The 25,247-nt window shown below is 42.9% G+C and overlaps 1 protein-coding gene across 3 annotated transcripts in view; it reads left to right on the forward strand.

Annotated features, from left to right (window-relative positions):
- Nucleotides 1-25,247, forward strand: part of SMS (spermine synthase) — a 154,381-nt gene that overhangs the window by 37,069 nt on the left and 92,065 nt on the right. For all 3 annotated transcript variants that reach the window (XR_012799803.1, XM_075589360.1, XM_075589361.1), the window contains exons 3-4: nt 21,126-21,216; nt 22,822-22,886. Coding sequence is in view for 2 of the 3 variants with exons in the window: in XM_075589360.1 (XP_075445475.1) it covers nt 21,126-21,216; nt 22,822-22,886 (156 nt within the window). In the remaining variant the exon portion in view is untranslated. The remainder of the gene's footprint in view (nt 1-21,125; nt 21,217-22,821; nt 22,887-25,247) is intronic.

Consider the following 25,247-nt stretch of genomic DNA (forward strand, 5'->3'; position numbering starts at 1 on the left):
CTTGGCGTTGGTATGCAGGCTTATGACGCTTTGGCCAAAGGGTTAACTAAATAACCAAGTATTTAATATTATTATTATTGAAGTATTTCATTTTATACCTTTTACCATATATGTTTTGTCAATGGGATGTAGCATTGGGCACCCCTGTGTCCTCCTCTAGTGTCTCTCCTAGATCTCTCTCCCATTGCTTAATAAAGCTGGGGACTTGTCACTGGATAAGATGGTAAAAGGGTTGTAGAGGGCTAAGATTCTGTCCTTTGTATTGCCTGAGCTAGACACATTCTTTCAAACTGGGAAAGCGAGTCTCTGGGTTTCCTTAAATTAAAGAAGCCAGTGAGTTGTAAAAAGCAGAAAACGTATTTTTTTTCTCTTATTGTGTCTGGGAAGAATACATCTAGTGGAGTTGGGTTTGTTCTTCTCCTTTTGGTCTCTCAGGTAAAATACTCCTGCTGCTCTCCAGTGATGGAAACCAGCTTGAAAAACCTGGGCTGAAATCAGAGTTGTTCTACATTTAGGTCATTGCTGAAACCTTTTTTAAAGACCAATAATTCCCATCATTTCAGAGAGTGGGATATTGTGGGGAGAATATTATTTTTTTCCTTTCTCACTTGTATTGGTAGCCATAAGATGGCATGGGTATGTATTGGATATAACAGATCAAACTCCATTTGAACCCAGCGTCTAAGGGTTGTGTCCTCGTGCCACGATACCAGTTGGCTATATTGGGCTGCTGCATAGTAGGAAAGTAGGCATGGTTGTGCTAGTCCTCCACTTGATATTGGCCTAGTCATAATTGATTGATTTTACTCTGGGTCTTTTTCCTAACCAGATACAACTAGCAATTTGTCTTTGAAGATAAAATAACTCTTTAGTTTCTAGAGGGATAGGGAACTTCTGCAAGCGATATAACAGGCTGGGGAGTACATTCATTTTGATGGATTGTATTTTACCGATCCATGAAATTTAACATTTTGCCCAATTATTTAGGTCTTTAATTATCGTACGGATGATGCCCGGGTATTTAGCTTTATATAAGGTCTCGTATGTCTGTGTTATTTTAACTCCCAGATAACATATACTATGTGTTCTCCACTTGTTAACATTTATAGCTATAAGTTTGGCGGTGTGGGGAGGGAGGTGTTGAGCGCCTCCGATTTACTATTGTTCATTTTAAAGCCTGAATAAGACTTTAATAGGTCAAGGTCTTTGCCTAGTGATGGAAGAGAAATCAGAGGCTTGGCTATGGTTAGAAGAATATCGTCCCCGCATAATGAAAGTTTATATTCTGTATTCGCTATATCGATCCCCTTAATATCTTTGTTACTCCTAATTTTTATTCATTCTGATGCCGCTGTCAGACTTTTTACTTTGGCTGTTATTATAGTGTAAAGTTATTGGATTGCTGATGGAAACTCACCCTGTAGGCCGAATGTCTTCAAAATGCTATTCATATAAATCCAGTTAATCCTATCGAACGCTTTTTCTGCGTCTAGAAAGAGTAGCATCATGGGAATATTTTTTTTTTTTAACCTGAGCTATGATGTTTATTGCTTTTTTGTGTTATCTGCTGCCTATCTATTTGGAATGAAACTGACTTGATCATTGTGGATCAGGTCAGGAAGAAACTCGTTTAACCGGGTGGCTAAAATTTTGGGGGAAAAAATGAATGTCGGAATTTATCAAAAAGATAGGCCTATAGCTCGTGCAGTTTGTGGGGTCTTTACCGTCTTTGTGGATAACTGAGATTGTAGCTTGAAGCATATTGGGGGGGGGGGGGAGGCGAATAGTGCCCCTTTTAAGGATAGCATTAAAAAGTTTTTTGGAGCTGAGGGATTAACAGTTCGGCCATTTTCTTATAGTAGATGTTTGAGAATGTTTGGGCCTGGAGCTTTAGACGGCTTCAGTTCTTTGATCGTAGCTGCAATCTCCTCACTAGTAATAGGTTTATTGAGGGACACTAAATTGTTCCCTTTTAGCCTAGGAAGGCCATGAGATTTTAAATATGCTGATAATGAATCTGGGTACAGACTACTGGGCTCTGTTTTTTTGCCGTCATATAGCTGAGTCTAATATGAGCAAAATTATTTTGCTATTAGGTCTGGATTTGAAGTAAAAGAGCAGTTTTTCAATTTAATTGATTTAATATTATTGTACGGCTGTCTATTTCTGAGTCTGGCGGCTAATAATGAGTCGATCTTATTGACCTTTGTCAAGGAACTTTCTTTTCGTCCACATCAGGGCTTTCTCTGCCTCTGAAACTAGGATCAGATTGATTTCTGCCCTCAGATTTGTTAGGTTTTTGAGGGAGGAAGCACTACATGACTGCTTGTGTTCCCGTTCCATTTCTATCATCTGCTTCCTGTGATTATCCACTCATTCTGAGCTCACTCTTTTTCTATAGAAGGCTGTACTAATCAATTTCCCCCTTAACACTGCTTTATGGGCATCCCACAGCGTGGACTGGGACACAATCTTGATTGGTCTGGAAATAGTGAGCTATCTCCTGTTCAATTTCTGTGATAATCTCAGGAATTTTTGATTAATGACTCATTTAGCCTTCAGGAGAAATGTTTATTATATGAGATTATATTGTCAATCTTTATCTCTACTGCGGCGTGGTCTGACCAAATAACTTCCTTGATTTTTGACTGAGACCTTTTAGAGACCAATGACACACCCAAGTAGAATCTGAGAGTAGGATTTATGTTGTGTAGAGTAGAATGTGTCTGTGGATGCTGTTCTCTCCAGATATCAACTGCAGATATCAGCTAGATTTGAATCACGTAGACATTTTACTAATGTCTCGTTATCATATTTTCTGAATCTGTGTTGGGATGTGGAGAAGGAAAGTGTTCTATCGTAGGAGGTGTCCAGGGCCAAATTAAAGTCTTCCCCCTAAAAGCACTCTTCCCTTCCTCATGCTACCTAGTGTAGCGAAAAAATCCTCCAAAAATTGTGTGCTCTCCTCGTTAGGGGCATATATTGGCGAGTGTTAGCTCTATACCGTAAATGGAGCCATTAACTATTATATAACGGCCCTCTTTTTTTTGTTTTGTTTTTTTTTAATGGAAGAGTATGCAACGCCTTGTTTTTTCACTGAAGCAGAGGACATTAGTACTCTGGGATCATTTTTAATCAAAATATATTTGGGGGGAGTCGTTAGACTTGAAATGAGTTTTCTGGAGAAGAATAATATCAATTTTGGCCTTTTTATATTCTACTATTGCAGGTTTTAAAAGAACTCGCCATCATGGGCTGTGTGATCTTCTTTGATCGTTTCCGCGGCATCTCTGGGCTTACGCGCCGATGGATCACCGTCTTACTTTAGTCTTGTTTACCGCTTATTTTGTTTTGCTGTGCAGTCGCTGGTGTAAAATTTCTCTTAGGCGGTCATCTTGCCTGCTGTCACGGATGCGTTTTCCATATATTTTTGTGAGTTATACTTTATGACTTAAGTAAAGTGTCACGCTCGTGCTGCCTGCAAACCTGACAGGACCCTGGTACTGAGGTGGGAAAAAAGAACTCCACACACCCACAGCAGCGGAGGCGTTCCCGGAGTGTGGTATTTGAGCGAAGCCAGGGTTTGGGTCAAAGAAGAGGGTTAGTGGGGTACTTGCCGGGTCCTGGGTAGTAGAATCAAGAGTGGTCGTGTTCGTAAGCCAAAGGTCTGGGGGTAGAGAGAGTTACGTAGTAGTGTTCCGTTTGCCAAGTCTGAGGGGTAGAGAAGAAAGCGTAGTCGAGGAATGCCAGGGTCGAGATCCAGGGGAGGTAAGCAGACTGAAGCCGGGTCAGGAACGTGGATACTGAAAAACAAGAGCAAAGACAAGTACAAGACCGGAGCAGCACCAAGGTACCAGAGATTATGCTGAGCACTGACTGACTGAGAAGGAGCTATATACCCGACAGGCACCAATCAGAGGGAAGCAGAGGCGGAGGCAGACTTGAGGAAGGGCCAGTATAGGAGTCCAGTGGAGAAGGTGACGGACAGGGGCGGCCCTGAAGCTTGGGAGCGTGGCGCGTGGTGACGCGATAGGCGTGGCCTACCCCTGGGCATTCTGAAGAGAACACCCTCCGCCCGCGTCAGGTGTCACCCCTCTGCCTCCAGTCACAGGCGCCCCGTGTGGATCTTAAAAGCTCTGCAATAGAAACGAAGTAACTGGGGTGCTCCCTGTGGATGGTGTAATAGGTGCTACAGTGCCACTAACACTAATAGAATACACCAACACAATTGGACCTAAAAACAATGATAATACATATATACTGGCCCCTTGAATGATGTTGCAACTTGAACAATGTGAATCCTCCCTTGATCCTCGTAATACAATACAGGAATGTTGTTTGTGGTCAGCACATACAAAGATAACACACACCTTAGATAAGTCTTGCACATAAAGATACAGTGTTTTTGGGAAATGGCAATATAATATACAGTATAAGTGCAATGATACTCACACGGCCATGTGAGCCAAATCACATCAAAGAGATCTTTGTGGTCTTGGATATAGACCCTCCTCCTGCTCAATCCACCAATCGGATCGAACACTCTAATGGTGAGTAGCTACCGTCTCTCCCGAAACCCCAAAGGGGAGATAGGCAGATCCACAGTCACAAATATAGACAGTTTATTAGTAGCACAACAGATATCAAAGACTCACACATAGGAAAGCACAGCTCTGCTCCAGACACCGCCGCGAGTTCTCCGTTTGCGGTTTAACCCTGCAGTCGCGTCCGACGCCAGGACCTTTGCAGATGGCTCGTTGATGGTACGGAAGCTGGCAGTGACCAAAAAATCTGCATGCACCGGCAGGGAACTACGCGTTTCGCAAAATGACTCGCTTCCTCAGGTTCCTGCCGGTCGCATGCCTACCCTGTCATATTTATACCCTGATCACTGATTGTCAATACAATGAATGTAATTCAAGTGTACAAACCTGCCAACATGTTGAAATATCATTGGTCTGCTAATAGTCAGACACCAATTATGATAGGTTACTAGAACCTTTTTTCCCCTACTTGCAAGGGAGATGCCGTTCACATTCATGTGTGACCTCATCATAAGGGATATCCCTCTATTTGTACAAATCGCGCTGTGTCAACATAGCGATTGAATATGCTGTATACCGATCCATGTGGCAAATCACAGCCCATTAAGTTTGTATTGACAATCAGTGATCAGGGTATACATATGACAGGGTAGGCATGCGACCGGCAGGACACATTGTCACTGTGTCAATCTGGGGTATCACTTGCAATAAGAGTATTCATATCATAAACTCCTACTATTATAACTCCTCAAATCCTGTATGTACATTGTATTACTCTTTAAACAATAATAGACAGCACTCTAAACCAGAAAATATGATGAAAAATGATGAGGTGCACGAAGCGTAGTGGGTCCAAACAACCCCACTCAAAATCATGTAAATCCCAAAGTAGGCTCCAGCACACTATAATAGATGGAAACACTACAGCTGCAGTTAGAGAGAAGAAGAGTGCCCGAAGCCCTTGCTAGTTGCCTGTGAACACAGAGAATAAGGACGGTTTTCTTTACCCTGATATACTTGCCTTTACTGCGGGTAGCTGTTCACGGCAGAGCTAGATGATTGCATTACTCTGTGATTTTTGCTTAAGCTTTCATTCTTGTGTCTTAGAAGCTTTATGATTGCATTACTCTGATTTTCTGCTTAAGCTTTCATTCTTGTGTCCTAGAGGGGGGATAAGGGTCAAGGGAAGTACCTTGAGGTTCCTGTGAACCCAAGGGAACGGGCCAGAAGAAAGGGTTCCTACCCTGAAACGTTGCCCCTCTTACCCTACCCCAGTGTCTTTATGTTTTTCTGTTCCCCATACCCTCATTTTTACCCCACACTTCCCTTTCCTTTGTATCTCTTTCCACCCCCCCCACCCTACTGTGATAATTATAGCTGTATACTTTGCTAAATGAGTCAGTGAGCAGTTCCAATTTTGTACATTTATATTTTTCACGCTATTACATTTGTGACTTATTCTGAAACTATCTACGTGTTTCCATCTATTATAGTGTGCTGGAGCCTACTTTGGGATTTAATTGTATTACTCTTGTGTGGGTGATAGAGTACCTGTTATCTGGGGACAGTTTAATTGCCTTCACCTGGATGTGTGAGACATCTGTGTTTGTTTGAATTCGGTGGCTCGCAAAGCTCTCGAAACTTTACTAGTCCTGAGTAAATTTTGTTTTTAATGTCTGCAATTTCCAATTGGATTTTGGGTGTATATTTCTCTATTTAGCTGGAAGAAATGTAGAATGGATTGATGAAGAGTAATGTTACTTTGTTCAGCTTCAAAGCCTTGGAAGCTGGAACTAAATGACTCGGTGCAGAATTGTACCTATCCAAGTTATCGCACTCATTTTGAAAGCTTTTTACAGTAGAAAAGTGGTCAACATTTTTCTGAGACAAGCTAACTGAAAACAATTTAATACTTTTCCTATGAGATCACTTGTAATGCCACTAATAATGATATTACAGAGTACTGGTCACAGTACAGACACCTGAGATACTCCACTCGTCACCTTCCTCTCCTATGAATGTACTCGATTTACTACAACTCTGTCACTTAAGCTTCAACCAATGCCTTATCCATTCTACCACTTAAGGCTTAGTCCATAGAGACTGAAGACGGCGTGTCGGGGGCGGGCCAGTGACGTCACGGAGCTGGTTTGCCCTCATTGGGCGAACCGCTCACGTGACCGGCCCTGCTCTCCGGCAACCACAGAAACTAAAGATTTAGTAAGACACACGCTTCCGCAGGCGTGCGGAAGCGTGCGCGAGCCCCTGCTAAAGCCGTTCTCATTGCGGCTGCCGGGGCTCAGTGCCGAGCAGCAGCACGGGCGCTGACCATGCCCAAGGCCTTAGAGTCTCATCCCAAGCATTACAGTTTGTTTATCAGCATTCTATGTTGGACAGTGTCAGATGACAGTGTCATCTAGATAACCTACATCTACTGCGCCACCCTGATCTATTACTGTAGTTACCCAGTCAACAGAAATCAATCAGGTTTGTTTGACAGGATCATCCCCCACGCTGCCTGGAATCTTGTAAATTGCTCTATTTTAGATGGTCTTTCAGAAGTGTTTCGATTGAATGTCCCCACTGCTAATTATTTGACTTCTACAGGCCAGTGAACTAATCTGCAGGGCATAAACATGTTTGGTAAATACATTTTATTTAAACAGTTTTAATATTGTATTGGAGACTGCACCTTTTTAGGTACAATTCAGCTGTAATTGTATGTGAATTACTTTTACTTGTTGGTGGCATCCAGTTCCGTTTTTTTAATAATTTTATTGGTTTGCACCGATTTAAGCTTCTAAGTGTATTCAAATGAAAATAAAAACAGATATCTTTGCTTTCATGTGTTTTTTTTTTTTTTCTCCCAATAAATTGGAATGGGCATTTAAACCGCACTGCTGCTAGAGAGACATGCAATGCTGTGACAGGAGAGGGGTTAAGTGCTGACCGTCAAACAGTTTCATTACCTTGGGAAAGGTAGCATTAAAGTGATGAATGTTACAGAAAATGCCCCTTGCAAACAAAATTGGTACTTTTAATCTACTTTCCCACACCTTCTAAAAATTTTTTTTAACAGAAGTGAAATATTAACATGTAACAAAAAATGTAGTCCTATTTAACTGTTGTCAAATAATTGCGCTGACCTTCAACGCTGAATGTTTGTTGGCCCTTTTTAGTTTGTGATCATGCCCGGGGCTCCTGATTAGTGCTGTCGTGATTTTGTTGGATGTTGGACTTAATTAACTGAACCTCGCTGTGGCATGGAGTCAAAAATGAAGAGAATGTGATTATTTTGCACATTGTCATCTAAGCAGTGCTCAAATTGGAGAAAAGGGACACAGGATGAGGGGAGGGGGGCAATAATGTATTTTTGCACATCAGCATTTCAGAACAGACCGTGCTCCAATACATAGAACTAACTACACTTTAGTATAGTGCTAGGATAAGGACATAATGCTGCAGTGTTAATCTCCGGCCCGCTTTCTGTCGTCCTGGGAACCCTCTTGTTCTGTCATTCTACCGTTGAGAGTGTTAACTGGATTTATGTTGAAGATTTACAAGCTTGTCTCTCCTCCCTGTTCCATTATAAGAAAGAAAGGTTAAAGTCACTATACGGTCCTAAACTGTTTACAGACCTTTATAATGTTGCTAATGACACATTTTTTACGTAAAGTGACATTAACAACAGAAAAACAATATGTTTGAGTAGCAGGAAATTGCATTTCTTACAATGACATTTTAGTCCAATCTGACACCAATTTAAATAGTCCGGGGCTCACTGCTGTACCATTATAGATTTGACATTTAGGCTTGGCCTGTTTCACAGAGCAGTAACAGCACTGTGCGAGTGCAGATGCGTGCATGCATAATTTTGTGTTTACATTGGGATTATTCTTCCCAGCATTTCAAAAATTGCAATACTAATTTTTTTTTTTTTTAGTTCCTGAATTTGTCCATTGTTGAATTGTTCCTGTTAAGATAAAAATAGTTGGAAACAGGGTGTAAAAAGTAACAATCGCTGCAAAAAATTAAACATTACATTGTTTCAAAGACATTGTTTGAGTAGGTTTACTGGCTACGCACTTCTTTAGCCCAGACTGTGCTGAAAAGCTGCGTAATACGGCAGGCATAAGGTTATAGGGGTCCATGTTACAATGTATTTGACTCAAAAGGTGACTTGGTGGGCTCATTTGTTTGTCATTTCGCGGAATCCCTGGCTGCTGTGGAAGCACTGTATGCTAAGGCTGCGCTTACAGTGCCGGCGATGCGACGTTGCTTCAAAACAATTGTATTGATGCCATCGCGTGCGCTTATAGTGGACATGGCGCGACGGTGCTACAAAAATCCTTGTAGTCGCTAGAATTTCATTTTGCTGAGACGGTCTCTCCATGTGACTGCCTATAAGCCAATCACATTGCCCCTCTGCCTTCCCCCTTGCTGACGTCACTCCCCTTGTAGCCAACAACGTCTTCAAACCTGATTTACAACTTTCGCAATGGCAATGGGTGATGTCATTGGTCGCTGTAGCCTTCGCCGGCACTATAAACGATGATGGTGAAAAGCAGGATTGTGAATGTGCTCACAAGGGATAATTTTATTTGCTGTATTATTTCAAAGGGAAGAGTTTTTGATTGAATCCAGTGCTAGAAATGCAACTTTACTACAAATTACAAGAATAAGTCACAATGACCCAGATTTTTTTTATTTTACAATATCATATAAGTCACCCGCACTCATTTAAGAAGAATATGACGTCATGATAATCAATATATTTCTCATAAGTAGAAAAATTGCATACAAGTAAAAAAACTACTAACAAGACTCCACTACATAAAAGTGACAAACACGGAAAATCGGTATCTCCAAAATGTAGAAAAAGAGACTGATAAGCACGAGGAGGAAGAGGCAATATCTGAAAAAGTATGCCCAAGAAGCAAGTCCAGTTTACTAAATAGGTGGGGTACACATCAAAAATGTCTATGCGACAAAAACAGCATCATGCAAAAAAGCACAAGACAGTCAATTTTTCTACTTATGAGAAATATATTGATTGATTATCATGACTTGTCACTTTTTCTTAAATAAGTGTGGGTGACTTATATGATAGATTGTAATTGTATTGAGGATTTACACAGATCCTCCTTGTTACCTGCACCTAGTACGTATAGTACACTTTTTTTTCTGGTGGTGCTGACTGTCAATTTTTAATTCGGGTTATTTTACATTCTCTGTAAATTCTGCACGTTTTTGTACAGTGCTAACTATTCTAAGGCCTGAAGAACGAGAGGAAAATCATTGTGTATGCTTATAGTAGGAAATAGCTAGATGTTTAATAGAGGAGACTCTCTAACGGCCAATATATTAAAGTTTTATTTGTCAAGCGCCACCTATTTTGCAGCGCAGTACAGTGACGTTAATTACATAAGCAGAATGACACACACAAGAATAAACAAGCAGATGCAGTAGGTAATGAGAGACCTGCTCACGAGAGTTTCTAAACTAGAGGGAATAAGGGCAATGTTGAAACAAAAGGTATAGTGGCTGCTCATTGTGGGATGGGTGGATTTTAGGAGTAGGCCAGATAGGCTTCCTTTAAAAGGGTTCGTTTTCAGAGTGTTTTTGAATATCTGAAAGCTGGGGGAGAGTGTGATGGAGGCCTGCTCGGGAATTCCAGAGTGGGGGCAGCCTGGGAGAACTCTTGTAGATGGGAGTGAGAAGAGATAATGAGGCAGAACGATAGGTGGATGTTGTGGGCAGAACGGAGGGAGCGTTGTAAGGGGGGAGACATTCTTGAAAGCTCTGTATGCCAGAACTAGGGTTTTCAATGTAATTGTAGAGGATATGGTAGTGGTGAGTGAGGCGAGTCTGGCACAAGCATTTTGGATGGATTTAAGTTGGGACAGGCGGACAAGGGGAATGGCAGCTAGGAGAAGGTTGCAGAAATCAAGGCAGGACCGGAGATTAGTGTGACGGTGAGGGGGTAACCAGGCTTTATAATAAAGGTTAAGCCCACTTGGTTGCCCCTGAACTGTGTTTTGGGGTTCTAGAGTGTCAGCTCTTGGACCCGTGTATTGTGCATGCATTACTGTACCATGTAATAAAATATGCGACAATTGCAGTTTTTTTATGATTTACCCTTCCAGGAGTGCTAGCAAGTGGAGACGACCAGGCTGTGAGTTTCAGGGTTGGTTTGACGGAGAAACTTCTTTCAGATTGCTTCTATTTAGCAGGGTTCCAAAGTTACTGGAGACTCCAAAAATGTACCCTGGATTCAGGTTAGATTCCCAGCTACATTGAAGCGCAGTGCTCCGGTCAAACCCCTAGCATGAAAGCGTTGTTGCGGCTCACCGCTATTCTGCCTGCTTCAGCACAGACCAGAGGGTAAGACGGGGCACCGGTGGTAAGGTATCCTTAGAACTGTACCGGGGTTCCCCGTATAATGAGGTGGTGCCCAGTGTTTGCCCAGACCCCCTAATCCTAGTATAAAGGTTTGGGGGTTACTCTAGCCAGAGATAAGGTTGTGAGAGTTTTAAAAGTAAAGTTATACAGTGGTGTAAGGAGCGCACGATCCGGTAGGAGCAAGTAGTGGACCCCAGGTAACAAAAAAATATAAATTTATTGAGTCATCAAGACAATAAAATCCAACGCGTTTCGAACGTGTTGGCGTTCTTTATCAAGGATTCCTTGATAAAGAACGCTAACACGTTTGAAACGCGTTGGATTTTAATGTCTTGATGACTCAAACTTATATTTTTTTGTTACCTGGGGTCCTCGCCTTGCTCCTACCGGATCATGCGCACCTTACACCACTGTATTTATACTATCCCATCTTGGAAGCTGCACATCTATCCAGCCACACCAGGAGTCGTGAGTAATTATTGGTTCATGCTACAGGGGTATCCTCCAATGAGATTGATGGTGGGGGCTTTTCCTGGCTTCCCACTACCTGTCTTCAGGGGGTTTGTACCCACAATTGCTGGCTATATTACCAATAAGTTTAATTTATTCTGAATTACATTATTCTCCTTGGATTGTGGTTTTGGTGTTATTTGGATATTCTACCTGGCATTTGAGCGCTCCTCACATCTCTATAAAAGTAAAGTTAAAATGTTTAAAAGTCTAGTTTGCTGTGTGTAAGGGATAAAGGCTAGTGTAAAGGGGACAGTTTAGTTTTACACAATTTTTTATACACCAAAAGAGTACACATTTTAGCAGCAGAATGTATAAAAATATATTTTATTAAGCAGCAGTGTTTTAATATATGTTTTACTTTATACATTAAACCAGACCAGGTCTTTCATCCTAGGGACAGGGAGGGGGCTCCTGGCCACCTGGGCTTTGGTGCCAGTGAGTCTAATCCCAGGTCGTAGATCAAAGTGACACTAGCTGCCAGGGGTGTGAAAGCTATTCAGGCGAAATGGCTAACTCAAGTACCCGCATCCTGGACTGATGGCTTACCAGCCTGGCCAGTTGTCACCTTCCTAGACTTGGAGGCACTGAGCCTGCGGGAGGCTTTGAATAGTAAGTGGGCAAGATGGCAGTTTGTGCACATGCCCTCTCACTTTTCTGAAGCCACAGGTGCCAGCTTTCACAAACCTGGCAAAGTGTGTGAGTGGCTAGAGATGAAGTTCCCATGCTTATGGGTTGGCTGTAAGGCTGTGGGACTGACTTTGCAAAAGTTATTAAAAAGTTAGTAGCCAGCCCAGAGAGCAGATTCCTAAGATTCCAGATTGCTAAGGAGATTCCTAAGAGATCAGAACACCGATCCAACCCGTGATTCCAAGGTCCAAAGTGTGTAACCTTCACGGAGGGGTCGGACCGACCCAAAGAAGCCTTGCGGAGACAGCAAGGAAACAGCTACAGGACATTAAGTAGAAAAGTTTCTAAGTCACACTTTCAGTACCATTTGGAGTGGAAAGTGCGGGAGCTTCTGGAGGCTCATGCCGATTTGAGCTCCAGAACTTTTTTAAAGACTTTATTGCAACTAGGAAAGTCGGTTTGTCAATCTCAAACCCCCAGTAAGTGTTATTTTCTTTTGCCATTGTAATCAATGTGTGTTTGCCTGTTTCTACGGCATAAATCGCAATTTATTTTACTTATTGGCTTTGCTCAGTGATATGATCCCGGTATAAATGTGTAAGTACCTGGTCTCCTGTGACAATTAGCTCGTGTTAGGAACCCCAGGGAGGTCACAACATTTTCTGGGGGCGCGGCGCTTACAGAGTTCCTTATCTTGTCTCTGGCGAAGCGTCACCATGGCAATGGGCGTCAAATGGGAATCACATGACAGCATGTTGCCATGGCAAGGCAACATCACATGACGACGTGATGTCATAAAACGCTGGAGAAATGGTGGGGGGGGCAGAGCAGGCAGGGGGATGCAGACAAAAGCCCATGGGCTAGAGGACTGAGTTAGATTAGAAAAGAATAGGTTTGCTTTGCAAGGAAGAGGGCAGTCTTCTACTGATGCAGCGGCCGTTATTCGAACCCATCACGGCGGCGATTTTGAGTTCTCTGCTGTTCCCCACGCCACATTAACGTGGCCAATCGCCCCAGAAACCCGCGCTTATCGCGAATGTTTTGTTTCAATTTCATGGATTCTGTTTCTTCGTTTGCAATAAAATGGATGAATTATAATGTGTACAGTACAGGCATACCCCGCATTAACGTACGCTATGGGACCGGAGCATGTATGTAAAGCGAAAATGTACTTAGAGTGACACACTACCTTTTTCCACTTATCGATGCATGTACTGTACTGCAATCGTCATGTACGTGCATAACTGATATAAATAACGCATTTGTAACGGGCTCTATAGTCTCCCCGCTTGCGCACAGCTTCAGTACAGGTAGGGAGTCGGTATTGCTGTTCAGGACGTGCTGACAGGCGCATGCGTGAGCTGCCGTTTGCCTATTGAGCGAGATGTACTTACTCGCGAGTGTACTTAAAGTGAGTGTCCTTAAACCGGGATATGCCTGTACTGTGCTACTGTGCTATTGTGTCCATTTCATGTTTTTAAAAGCCAGAACACTAAAATTCGTTTTTCTGCACTCGCCGCACTCACATCATAGTGCGGGAAGGCTGGAATTCATCCCGCGGTTTCAAATCGTGATTCAGATGTACATGACGCGTGAATTGTTCGAATAACGGCCGCTGCATCAGTATGAGGAGTACAGTAAATAAAAATACCACTTGTGTGTACATTGGCATGTTTTAGACAGGTCTGCAACCCTGTCTTGTCCCATTATCTCTTAGCAAACAATGTTTCCACTGCAGCCAAGAATTCTGGGTAATGACATACAAATAATCACTTGCAGTGGACCCATGTTTATTCCTGCTGCATTACACAGCATTTTAGCACAGCCTGGGTTAAAAAGTGCATAGCCAGTAAACCTACTCAGGCAGCTATTTTGACCTTTTGGTTATCTTCAGGAGATTTGATAGTGGAGGAAATCGGCTTTAAAGGTCAATTTTCCTGCAGTAACGGTTAGGTTAGCAGTACGTGAGAACTTGTGAAGGTAGTGGGTAGAGTTTGTGCCATGGTTGTGACTGAAGTTGTCGGGGGTGACGTGTGGTGGCAGGAGCTGATTTGTCTAAGGCTGATGAAAGAGTATTGTTGTATAGAGAGGCTGCCAAGTTTGGGCAGGAAAGGGTACAGGTGGGAAAGAGGTGAGGTTGTAAAGTTGTTTAAAAATGGGAGCAGGGGTGTGCAGACAGGGGTGGGGGGGCGGTATAGTTTTTGTTGGGGGGGGGGGGGGGGGCGCGCAACAGTTACAGAGGTCCCGCCCTCTTCATCGCGAGGCCTCTGTAACTCACCTAAATTCTGCCGGATTCGGGCGATACATCACTATGGCAACGCGACGTCAAGTGGCATGACGTCACATGACACTGCAGCGTAATCTGACGCCGGATTAAAGGTAAGGGGGGTGCAACACTTTTTTTAAATTTTTTTTAAATAGGTTTGAAGCAGGGTGTCTCTGGAGCTGAACCGCGATGTTTTCAGCTCCGCCGACCCCCTTTCTTCCTGTGATACTTACCTCTGTAGGTGCTACCGGAATCGCTATGCAGTTGAAAGCTCCCCCATCATGTAACACAATAGGAAGAGATGCAGGACTTCTACATCGCCATATTGTGAACCCAGCCAGGGCTCCTACCGGCATGACTTTATGGAGGTAATTATCTCAGGAAACAAAGGGTCCCCAGAGCTAAAATCAACGCGGTTCAGCTCCAGAGATCCCCTGCTTGGAGAGCTCCTTTTCAAAGAGAAAATACAACCATATAGAAGATGATCTTTTCCCTTTAAAAGGACAATCCTTCCTAGCGCCAAAGTGAACAACTGCCAGTGTCCACTTGGATATATATATTTTTTTTTATAGAAATATTCAGCACTTTATTTTGTGGATTAATTTAACCCCTACACCACCAGAGGGACCAGCAATAGCATTCTTTGCAGACGCCTCAGGCAGCAAAGAGTTGGTATGCATTTGAATATGCAAGCTGAATACTTGTTGAAATGGCTTATTATCAGGAGGAGGAGTTGTTGTTTTATACAGTAATGCTACAGTGTAATTGTCCTTTATTTTAAGTCTTGCTTGGAAAGTAAAACCTCTGTCTGTTTTCTCTCACGATAGTATAACTACTTCATGACTAAACGCTCAATGCAGACGTTGGCTTTCTACAAAAAGAAATAAAAAATACAAAACCTTTAATACTTTTTGTGTCTTGAGTGCTTTGACTTTCTGTTGTTCCCACAAACCTATTTTGAGGCGTTGCACCTTTAAACAAAAGGCAACAAAATGCAAGAATTCCTAGGAGAGGAAAACAGTTCTGACCTTGGTAACATAAGCAGAAGGCCTGTTACAGACGCAATCACACTGCTGTTTGTATTTTAGTTTTTAACACTACAGGCAGTCCTCGTTTTACAGCGCTTCGCTTTACAACGAATGGCTTATCCAACGCTATGCAATGCATACCTATGTTCATTTTTACAACGCCAAAACGGCTTATCCAACGCTCTTACGACGCTTTGCAACGTTGTGTATGTGTATATATATATATACACATTCACATAAACAACGTTGCAAAGCGTCGTAAGAGCGTATATATATAATATTATACTATATAATATATTATTTATTATGTTAAATTATATAGTATATATACTGCATTATATATATAATATATATATGTGCTGCATGTCTTATTGCCTGAATAAAATATTTGGTGTATTTTAGTGTTAAAAATGCCTTCAGGAACGGAACCTTTCATTTAAACAGTGTTCCTATGGGAAAACGTGTTTCGCTTTACAACGTTTCGCTATCCAACGCCATTTTGAGTAACGCATTGTGTCGGATAACCGAGGACTGCCTGTATTGGAATTAAAATGTCTCCCTGTGCAAGGCACCCCAGTGTAAGAGAAACTACAACTACTGTATATAGAAGATGAGCTTTTCCCTTTAAAGGACAATCCCTCTTAGCACCAAAGTGACCTGTAAGCATCTGGGTGATTGATTTCCTTTATACTATAACATGACACTGTAAATATTTTTAAATCATTGTTTTACATTTTGTAAACATAGTGAGCTGAAAGTAGGGAGAGGTTTGGCTTTACCTCTGACTGCTCCCTTTTGTGTGATGCCAGAATGTGTTCAACCGGAGTTTGCACAGCCAGAGCCCCTCTCCCTCCTCACCCCCTCCTTTGTTGGTTCTCTGATAAAGAGTATGATGAGGGTAAAGAAAAATACGTGTTTGGCCGGAAAGTCCTCATTCAGAGGCCTCTCAGGCATGTTGTTAATTTCCAAACAAAATGAAAATGGTCAAATCTTCACTTTTAGCCTGGTTAGATTTGTTTACAAAAGGCAATTAGATGGTTATATTATTTAGAAAAAGTTGTTTTCTGCTGCATTTCTCCCGCCCCCCCTAGTTTGTGCACCCCTGATTTAGATTATAAACTACTTTTATAGCAAAATGGATTGATGCTAAAAATCAGCAACTCACAGAACATCTGTAAGAGTTCGTATGTTTGCATTACAGGGTTCCACATTTATTACACTACTAGCTTTTGTACCCGGCTTTGCCCGGGGAATGTATCTTTCCGCCCCCCCCCCCTTTCCCCCTGCTGCCGGCACATCTCCCCGCGTTGCTAAGGCTGCGGCCACACCGCCGCTAAGCTCGCTCATGCTTGAGAGCGGTGACGTCACCAGCTCTCCAAGCATGAGCGATCAGTGTCCTGCAATTTCTTTAGAGCGGGGGGCGTGTCATTGGCTGGATATGGGCTGTCTCTGTGTGTGTGTGTGTGCCTGTATGTCTGTCTCCGTGTGTCTCTTTGTGTGTGTGTGTCTCTGTCTCCATTTTCCCTCTACAACCTTCCCTCCCCTCTCCCCCCCCACATTGCGCTCTCTCTCCCCCCATTGCTCTCTCCCGCCCCCTCACTCTCCCAGCCCCCCCTTCCCCCTCTCTCTCCCTTCCCCTCTCTCCTTTCTCTCTGTTACCCTCTCTCTCTCTCTATCCCCCTTCTCTCGTTCCCCCCCCCACTATGTTTTCTCCCCCCTCACTCACTACGTTTTCTCCCACCCCTCACTCCATGTTCTCCCCCGCTCACTCCGTTTACTCCCCCCCTCACTCCATTTTCTTCACTCCCACTCACTCCGTTTCCCCCCCACTCACTCCATTCCCCCCCACTCACTCCATTCCCCCCACACACTCAATCTGCTTTTCCCCCACCACTCAGTTTTCTCCCCCCTCACTCTGTTTTCTTCCCCCTCCTCACTCCGTTTTCTCCCCCTCACTCAGTTTTCTCCCCTCCCCCTCACTCAGTTTTCTTCCCCCTCACTCACTCAGTTTTCTCCCCTCCCCCTCACTCACTTCGTTTTCTTTCCCCCCTAACTCACTCCCAACTCACTTCGTTTCCCCCTCACTCGGTTTTCTTCCCCCCTCACTCGGTTTTCTTCCCCCCTCACTCACTCAGTTTTCTTCCCACTCCTCACTCCTTTTTCTTCCCCCTCTTCACTCCTTTTTCTTCCCCCTCCTCACTCCGTTTTCTTCCCCGTCCTCACTCAGTTTTCTACCCCCCCTCCACTCCGTTTTCTATCGCCCTCCCTCCGTTTTCTCCCCCCCCCTCCTGGCACATCTCACATCAGACACCCACAGCACCAGCAGCAGCACGGAAGCATGCAACGACACCCCCCCTCCCTTAGTAGCCACGCCCCCCACCCCTCTACTCCTGCACTAAGAGATTTGCTGGACATTAGAATGTTCATAACCTGGGGGGTGAGTGACATTGGAAGCTCAAAATAGTTGCTTTGACCTACAAATCCTCAGCAGAATGTCCAGTGAAAGTTTCGTGGTGCTACATGGTGCTGTTTGTGAGATTTCGATGCTTCTGACATACAAACAAACGGAAAACTTAGAATTATTGTATAGATATTTGACAGGCCGCCACGATTTTTTATTTTTTTTGCCTGATTTCTCCCTTACCAGCTTAGCCATCAATCAGCCCCAACATCAGTGGGTGTGCGACCGACATAATGCCCCAACATCAGTGGGAGTGCACCGATATCATGCCCCAACATTAGTGGGAGTGCGCCGACATAATGCCCCAACATCAGTGGGAGTGCGTCGACATCATGCCCTGGCCACTGAGAGCAGGAGTGAACTGACTGTGGGAGTACGCCGACCTCGGGGCCTGGCCTGGCTACTGACAGCGGGAGTGCACTGACCTCGGGGCCTGACCATGGAAAAGACCCTAACGTTATGGACAATGTCGCCAACATCAGGGTTTGAACCCTCATCTCTCCTTTTATAATTAGAGGGAGTGCTGAACACTGCCCTTAGTTCACTTTGGTCCCCTATAGTGGATAGCCATGTTGAGATATATGGCTGATGTGCAACCTCCTGTGGGCAAGACGACCAACGGCATATTACCGTTTGTGATTGTGTCTGTGGCAGAAAACTGCATGACATCCCTTTTTACCTATCCCATACACATTCCCAAAATGCAGGGCACAATATCTCTGGGACTGGAAGCAGAGCTTACCTTCTCCGTCAAAAGAATTAACTTTTTTGCTGCTGCGAAGTCTTCCCTTGCGGCTTTCTAATGGCCCACGTGACGGCAGCAGGGTGTACCCGGAGCTGAAATCAGCGTGGTTCAGCTCCAGAAACCCCCTGCTATTAAATGAAGAGGAATAAAGGGTCGCCAGGAGTGCTCCTTTAATGCACACTGTGTGATACTCTAAGGAGAAGTTACAGAAAATGATCAGTATTCATATTTGAAAAGTGCTTTGAAATCGTTGTGTATTTCCCAGTATTTTTTCCAGTCTGCTGAGCACAAAGTCATATCCAAAAGTATTGTGATTTTAAAACCATTCTATTAGGCAAACGACCAAGTCTCAAAAAATGCTAAATAATGAAGACTTCCTTGTTTATTCCATGTTGCTCTTTGTAAGTTGTATCTTTGGAAATACTAAAATGTTTTTCAATGTAAAAAGTTATTTAAATTATAATTATAAGGTTTACATATATACAAATTATATTTTGTATATGTATTTTTTTGTATACGTTTGCTTCTCAAACCTCTACCTTCTTTTTCATTCATTTCACAGGGGGTTATTTAATATGGTCTAAAGCAGGGGTACGCAAACTGGGGGGGCGCACCACCCAGGGGGGACGCTAGCTTGTCTGCAGGGGGCACAGGTTTACAGAGGCCCCGGGCGCTTCCAGAGGCTCCGCACGCTTCCAGAGGCTCCGCACGCTTCCAGAGGCTCCGCACGCTTCCAGAGGCTCCGCACGCTTCCAGAGGCTCCGCACGCTTCCAGAGGCTCCGCACGCTTCCAGAGGCTCCGCACGCTTCCAGAGGCTCCGCACGCTTCCAGAGGCTCCGCACGCTTCCAGAGGCTCCGCACGCTTCCAGAAGGCACTTAAATTAAATGCCGGGGAAGTGGCGAAGGCCTCTGTAAACTAAACTGCACTTACCTTGGCTCAGACTGCTTCTGTCGCCATGGCAATAAGAACGTGAGTCATGCTCCCCTGGTCTAAAGCAGCCAATTACGTGATCAGCCAGAAACTCCCATTGCAGTGCGATTGGCTGCTTTGGGGCCTATTGACTAAGCCCCAGAGTGGTGTTTAGACTTTCATGGAAGTGTTTCCAACTTTCACTTTTGCAGGGACTAATACAGCTCCTATTTGTGATCCTGAGGGATTCGTATGGACAAAAAGCTTGAAAACACATCAATGGTGGATTGATATTGTTGTTATATTTAGTTCTTCTTTAGTGGCAATATCTTCCTGTTCAATAGTAATTGTCAAAAGAAGAAATTCTCAAAGCGGAGAGTGAGTTGAGATGCTTCTGTATTCTTTACGCTATATCAATGAGAATTACCATGAAATACACTTCCAAGACATGAGTCTAACTTAAGTCCATTGCTTAACTCTGTCTATGCAAGGGAAACTTAATCCCATTTAGCACTGGTAACGTTAAATGATCAAAAATACACACACCGTATACCGTCCCTGCAAGCTCAGAACCCAAACCCACCACACCCGACCGTACTGCATATATGTGTCAAAAGGAGGGCATATGGGATTGTGACCTGATGTATATAACAAAAGACAAAGCCTCAGTGCTACATCCAATATGGTAAATTATATATTTAAAAACGTATCTGTTTTTCTTCTCAAGTGAGGTTCATATCATTAAATTCTTTGGCCAAAGCCTTAAAAGCTTACAAACATGCCAAGGTGTGCCCCTTTTGCAAGTCCTAACACTACCTGCAAACGTTCTCTTTACCTCTGATGGAGGAAGAAGTCTTAATGGACTGGTCATTCACAGGTACATCACAAGACCTGCTATTTAAAAGTAGGCTGGGAGAGCTTAAACCAGGGTGAAGGGGTCGCAAACCTCCAAACAATTGTTACCAGTTGACATTTAAGTTTGCAGATAGAGTTAGGACTTGCAAAAGAGGTAGGGTGACCAGACGTCCTGCTTTTTAGGTCTTGGTCCCAACTTTTTGGGCCACTGTCCTGGTTTTTATCAGCGCCGGCCTCTTGTGCGCATTCCATAAATGACTTAAAAATGCAAATCCTGAATGGAATGTTCAAATGTTTTCTGTTCTTGAGTACTTTTGAACACCCTCTACCACAATGTTTTGTAATGGTTCTCCTTACCTCTCTTGTATCTTACAATTAACCCCCTCTCCCCCCTCCCTGCATCACCTCCTCTCCCTTCCCCCACTCTGTTGATGGATGTACAGTATAGTCCTGTGTTTCACTGTCCCTTTCATCCATTTATTGCCCTGTTTGTTTATTCCTTCTCTGCCTTAGATAGCTATCTTGAGTTTCTTTTTTTACATCTGTGTTAAGCTCATGAAATCTTTGTAAATCAGTGTTGCTGACATGAGGTAGGGAGGAGAACTCTCGAAAGCTTGTCTTATAATATCCATGGTTTGTCCAAATAAAAAAGCTATCGCCTAATACTGAAGTACTCATTCATCTAAAACTGTTCGCTACAACATCTAAAAGTTCTCAATGAGGTTTCTATGCATTCTGTTTAATCAAAACACCATTGTCTATATTATTTTTAGTTTTGCAACTGTAAGAATTTACCCTCATGGATTAGTGCTGATCGATCTGCAAAGCAGCGATGATCCAAACCAAAAGGAATCTGTCCACCATGTACGTATACAAAGCTTATGCATGTTGTTCCATGTACAGGTAACCGTTAACTAGTGGTGAGGAGAGGGAGGCTGCTGATTAGAATGACAATGTCCTTGGATTAGGTGAGGTCTCCACTCCAAACTGAGGCCATACATTGAAATGTCAAATGGGGCAGTATAGATTGAGTGGAAGCTGTTCCTCAATAAAAGAGTAGTAGTGACTAAATGAAAGTGTATTCCAGCACAAGTGGTTAAAGGAAACACATTAAGTACATCTAATCATGAAGATCAATGGAGTTGAGAGATGCTAAACTTTCGCATGAGATCGCCAGCCATGGAAAATGTCCCCCTTTTGAGTCACGATAAAAAGATGCGCGGCTTGGTTGTAATTTGCTAGTGATTCGCCAAGGAGTATATCAATGTGCATCATTTAATATGCTCATTTGGGAAACACTTTAATATTGCAAGATTTGCTTAATTCTGACACACTTCAAATAGGGCACACACATCCCATATTCTGCTCGCTGTTGGGATATGTCGCTGAAAGATTACGACATTACGACATTATTTGCCCTTTCATGCTTGGAAAAATGTTTTCCAAGGAATCGAATTTGGGGTTAAACACACTTACATTCTCTCTAATGCTTTTTTTGGGGGGGGGCAGGGGGTAGGGGTTGGAGCAGTTTTGCACATCTCTAGAATAGGGACAAAGACATAAAATGAAACGAGATTCTGAATAAAAATAGTTCTTTTGTATATGGCAATGCATTAGAAAATGGGCAAAGTGACCCATATCTGTTGTGTATTCCCATTATAGAAGGGAAACTGCAGATGTTCTCCTATCTGTTTTTAAAGGAGGTTATGTGCACACCCCTGCACTTTGGTGATTAAAACAAAAACTTTGTCTGCACTGAAAGGGAATTTTTTTAGGCAGTGTCTGTTGCTAGTGATATGTAGAGTATGTGAAGGTCATTGAATAAGCTCCCTTAAACAAATGTCTTCAGGGCTGATTTAAACATGGGGTGGGTAGTGACCAGTTTGAGTATACCTGTTACTCACTATGCTACAGTAGCAGACAGGTGAGTGGTCGCAGTGTGATGGTACCAGGGGGTATGGCGGCACTACTACTTTTTAGAATATAAAATCCCAGAGTAATACCACTTATTTTAATTAACTGTCCCAGTGTAGCAATACGTTTTGGAGAACGACTGAAGGTTTCACTTTTTTTATTTAAAGAAAAGTGTATTCATTTGAATCTCTCTCTCTCTCTCTCTCTCTCTCTCTCTCTCTCTCTCTCTCTCTCTCATCTTTCTATAACATGGTCAAAATAGCTTTTGTTAAATGTTAAAACAATGTTGTCTGACTGTGCGCTACTTTCTTTAAACCACTGAGGTGAATGGTTAATACCCAGAGTAAGCTCAACCCTGGGGCTTTGAAAAATATTCCCTACAAGTATGTGGGGTGAATAACCACAGGGATCAGAGAGAACTGAATGTGAGGAGTAGTCCGAGATGTACGAATGTACATACCGTGTAGTGAAAAAATCATAGAGAAAGTGTTACTTTTCAGAATGTGAACTATATATATTCAATATAATTATTTGCTGTTATTATTTTTTTTACAGCTGTTAAACAAGGTAGAGGAAAAAATGAAAGAAATATTGCACAAAAGTATTACACAGGTGAAGCGGTAAGTTTCTGCTGCATGTTTTCTTCCCACATTTATTTGACTAACAGGTCTGTGTGTACAAATGACATGTATTTGAACTGAAATTAATTTCCAGGAGACAATCCAAAGGAAAGGCTCCTCTCTCTCTCTTAATGTTTCTGAGCGAGGTGGCTCCCACTGTACATTCTAAGGTGTTCTGCACCTAACGGGGATTTGGGAGATGTGGATGTAGTGGGCTTCATGGTCTCCTTTGGTGCATTGTGGTGAGATAAGTTGAGATATTCTTCAGTAGTAATGTTGGAGAAACTTGGGGTATTCTGTGTCATCATGGGATATGTTTTCTTTTCTGGAGCATAGTGCAGCCTGCTACTTCTGTATTTAGGGATCTTTGTATTAAGGTACTGAAATGACCAACTAGACAAAAACAACCATACATTGTTTGGTGTAAGAAACAAATTAAACAGATTTCTTGCATTTGATGCACATTGCCCATTAGAGGAGATTACAACCTTTTATACAGAGCCCCCTTCAATTTTTTAGGGGGCCTGCCTTTTTTCATATCAGATCAGCTAATTAGAAAGGGTGATCTCTGTCGATCGTACTGCTTTGTCCACCAGAAGCTCTAAGGCAGTGAGATGGTGGTCCAAGGTTCTCTGACTTAGGCCTTGATTATACCAAGTGCTGCGCTATTCTGTGACGTCACCCAGCGCCGCCGCCGAGCAGCATCTTGATTACACTGGGGAGAGAGAGCAGAGGAGGCGTGGCCGTGAGCGTTAGCTGTCATTTGTTGAACTGCTCACATAACACGACCGTCGCAAGAAAAAAAACACATTTGTCAGTCTGTTCCCCAGCCGTCCACTTTGCAGTACGGCGCGCTGCGACCGTCGCCAGCGGTGTGAGCAGTTTCATTGGATTTATGCATCTTGTTTTGTCGTGTTTTTGGTTATAATCACGGCCTTATGCATTTCAGATGGAACGTATTTTCGTTGATCTAGTGAAACTTATAGTTCTCAACACGGTCATGTTTGTTGGTGAAGTCTCCTTTATGCAGACTAAACATAGATACTGTATGTAAATATGGTTTATGTAAACAGAAATAATCAAAATAACTCCGGCTGTGTTGAAATGCTGTTTGAGGCAGGCAGAAGCTTATAGGGGACTATGTTAAAATGGATAGGTAGAGAGTGACTCAGTGAGTGCTCATTTGCATGTCATTACCCAGAATCCCTGGCTGCAATGAAAGCACTGCATTCTAAGAGCTAATGGGGAAAGACAGGGATGCCAGACCTGTCTGGGACATGCAAATGCACTACAAGTGGTATTTTTATTTCCTAAAAATAACCACATTTGTAATGCTCTACCACCCTCTTGTGGTCACACAAAATTTGAATGAAAATACTGGTGACAATTTCTAGTAACCGTTTCAACATCATTTGTGAGATATGGAAACCTATTTTAATTGCACAATTACTTGTCATATAAATACAAAGGTTACGTGAAGTCTTTTTAATTATTAATCTCTTTTTAGCTCCCATGGTATTTTAATGAAAGAGAAGGATTGACCCTGCTTCACAAATATACAAGTTCATATGAGGTACTAGTTTAAGTGAGTGAGGAGGAGCTGCCTAGGATATATATTATAGAATTGTCGAGGAGGAGAAATAGAAGATCCCTTGTGCTGCACTCTTAAAGATGCCTCAAAAGACTATAATAAAACTTAATCTTTAATAATACAAAGTAAAATTTAGGCACACATATATATTTATATAAATGTAAATACAACTGTATGCTCATCTGCATGTCTTAGGCAGGTCTGCAACCCCGCCTTTCCACATTATCACTCAGCACTTCTACTGCAGCAAGGGATTCTGGGAAATGACATGCAAATGAGCACACAGTGCCACTTTTTGCTTCAAAACCATTTTTAACATAGTTCCCTATAGGCTTAAGCTTGCTGCATGGTCACAGCTTTGAGCACAGCCAGGGTTAAGGTGCATACCCAGAAAACCACCCACAGACAGCTGTTTCAACCTTAATGGGTCTCATCAGTGTGGGGTTGATTAACTGGGTATGCAAAGAAGCTAAAGGATGGGCCAACCATAATACTGAGTTAAGTTATGGTGAGTAAAAAAAGTGACAAAAACCCTCCACAGCAAAGCAAATATGCAAATGTAAATACAACTGTATGCTCATCTGCATGTCTTAGGCAGGTCTGCATCCCCGCCTTTCCCCATTATCACCCAGCACACAGCACTTCCACTGCAGCAAGGGATTCTGGGAAATGACATGCAAATGAGCACACAGTGCCACTTTTTGCTTCATAAACCATTTTTAACATGGTTCCCTATAGGCTTAAGCTTGCTGCATGGTCACAGCTTTGAG

The sequence above is a fragment of the Ascaphus truei genome, chromosome 3 (assembly GCF_040206685.1).
Source record: "Ascaphus truei isolate aAscTru1 chromosome 3, aAscTru1.hap1, whole genome shotgun sequence".
NCBI classification, from domain to species: Eukaryota; Metazoa; Chordata; class Amphibia; order Anura; family Ascaphidae; genus Ascaphus; species Ascaphus truei.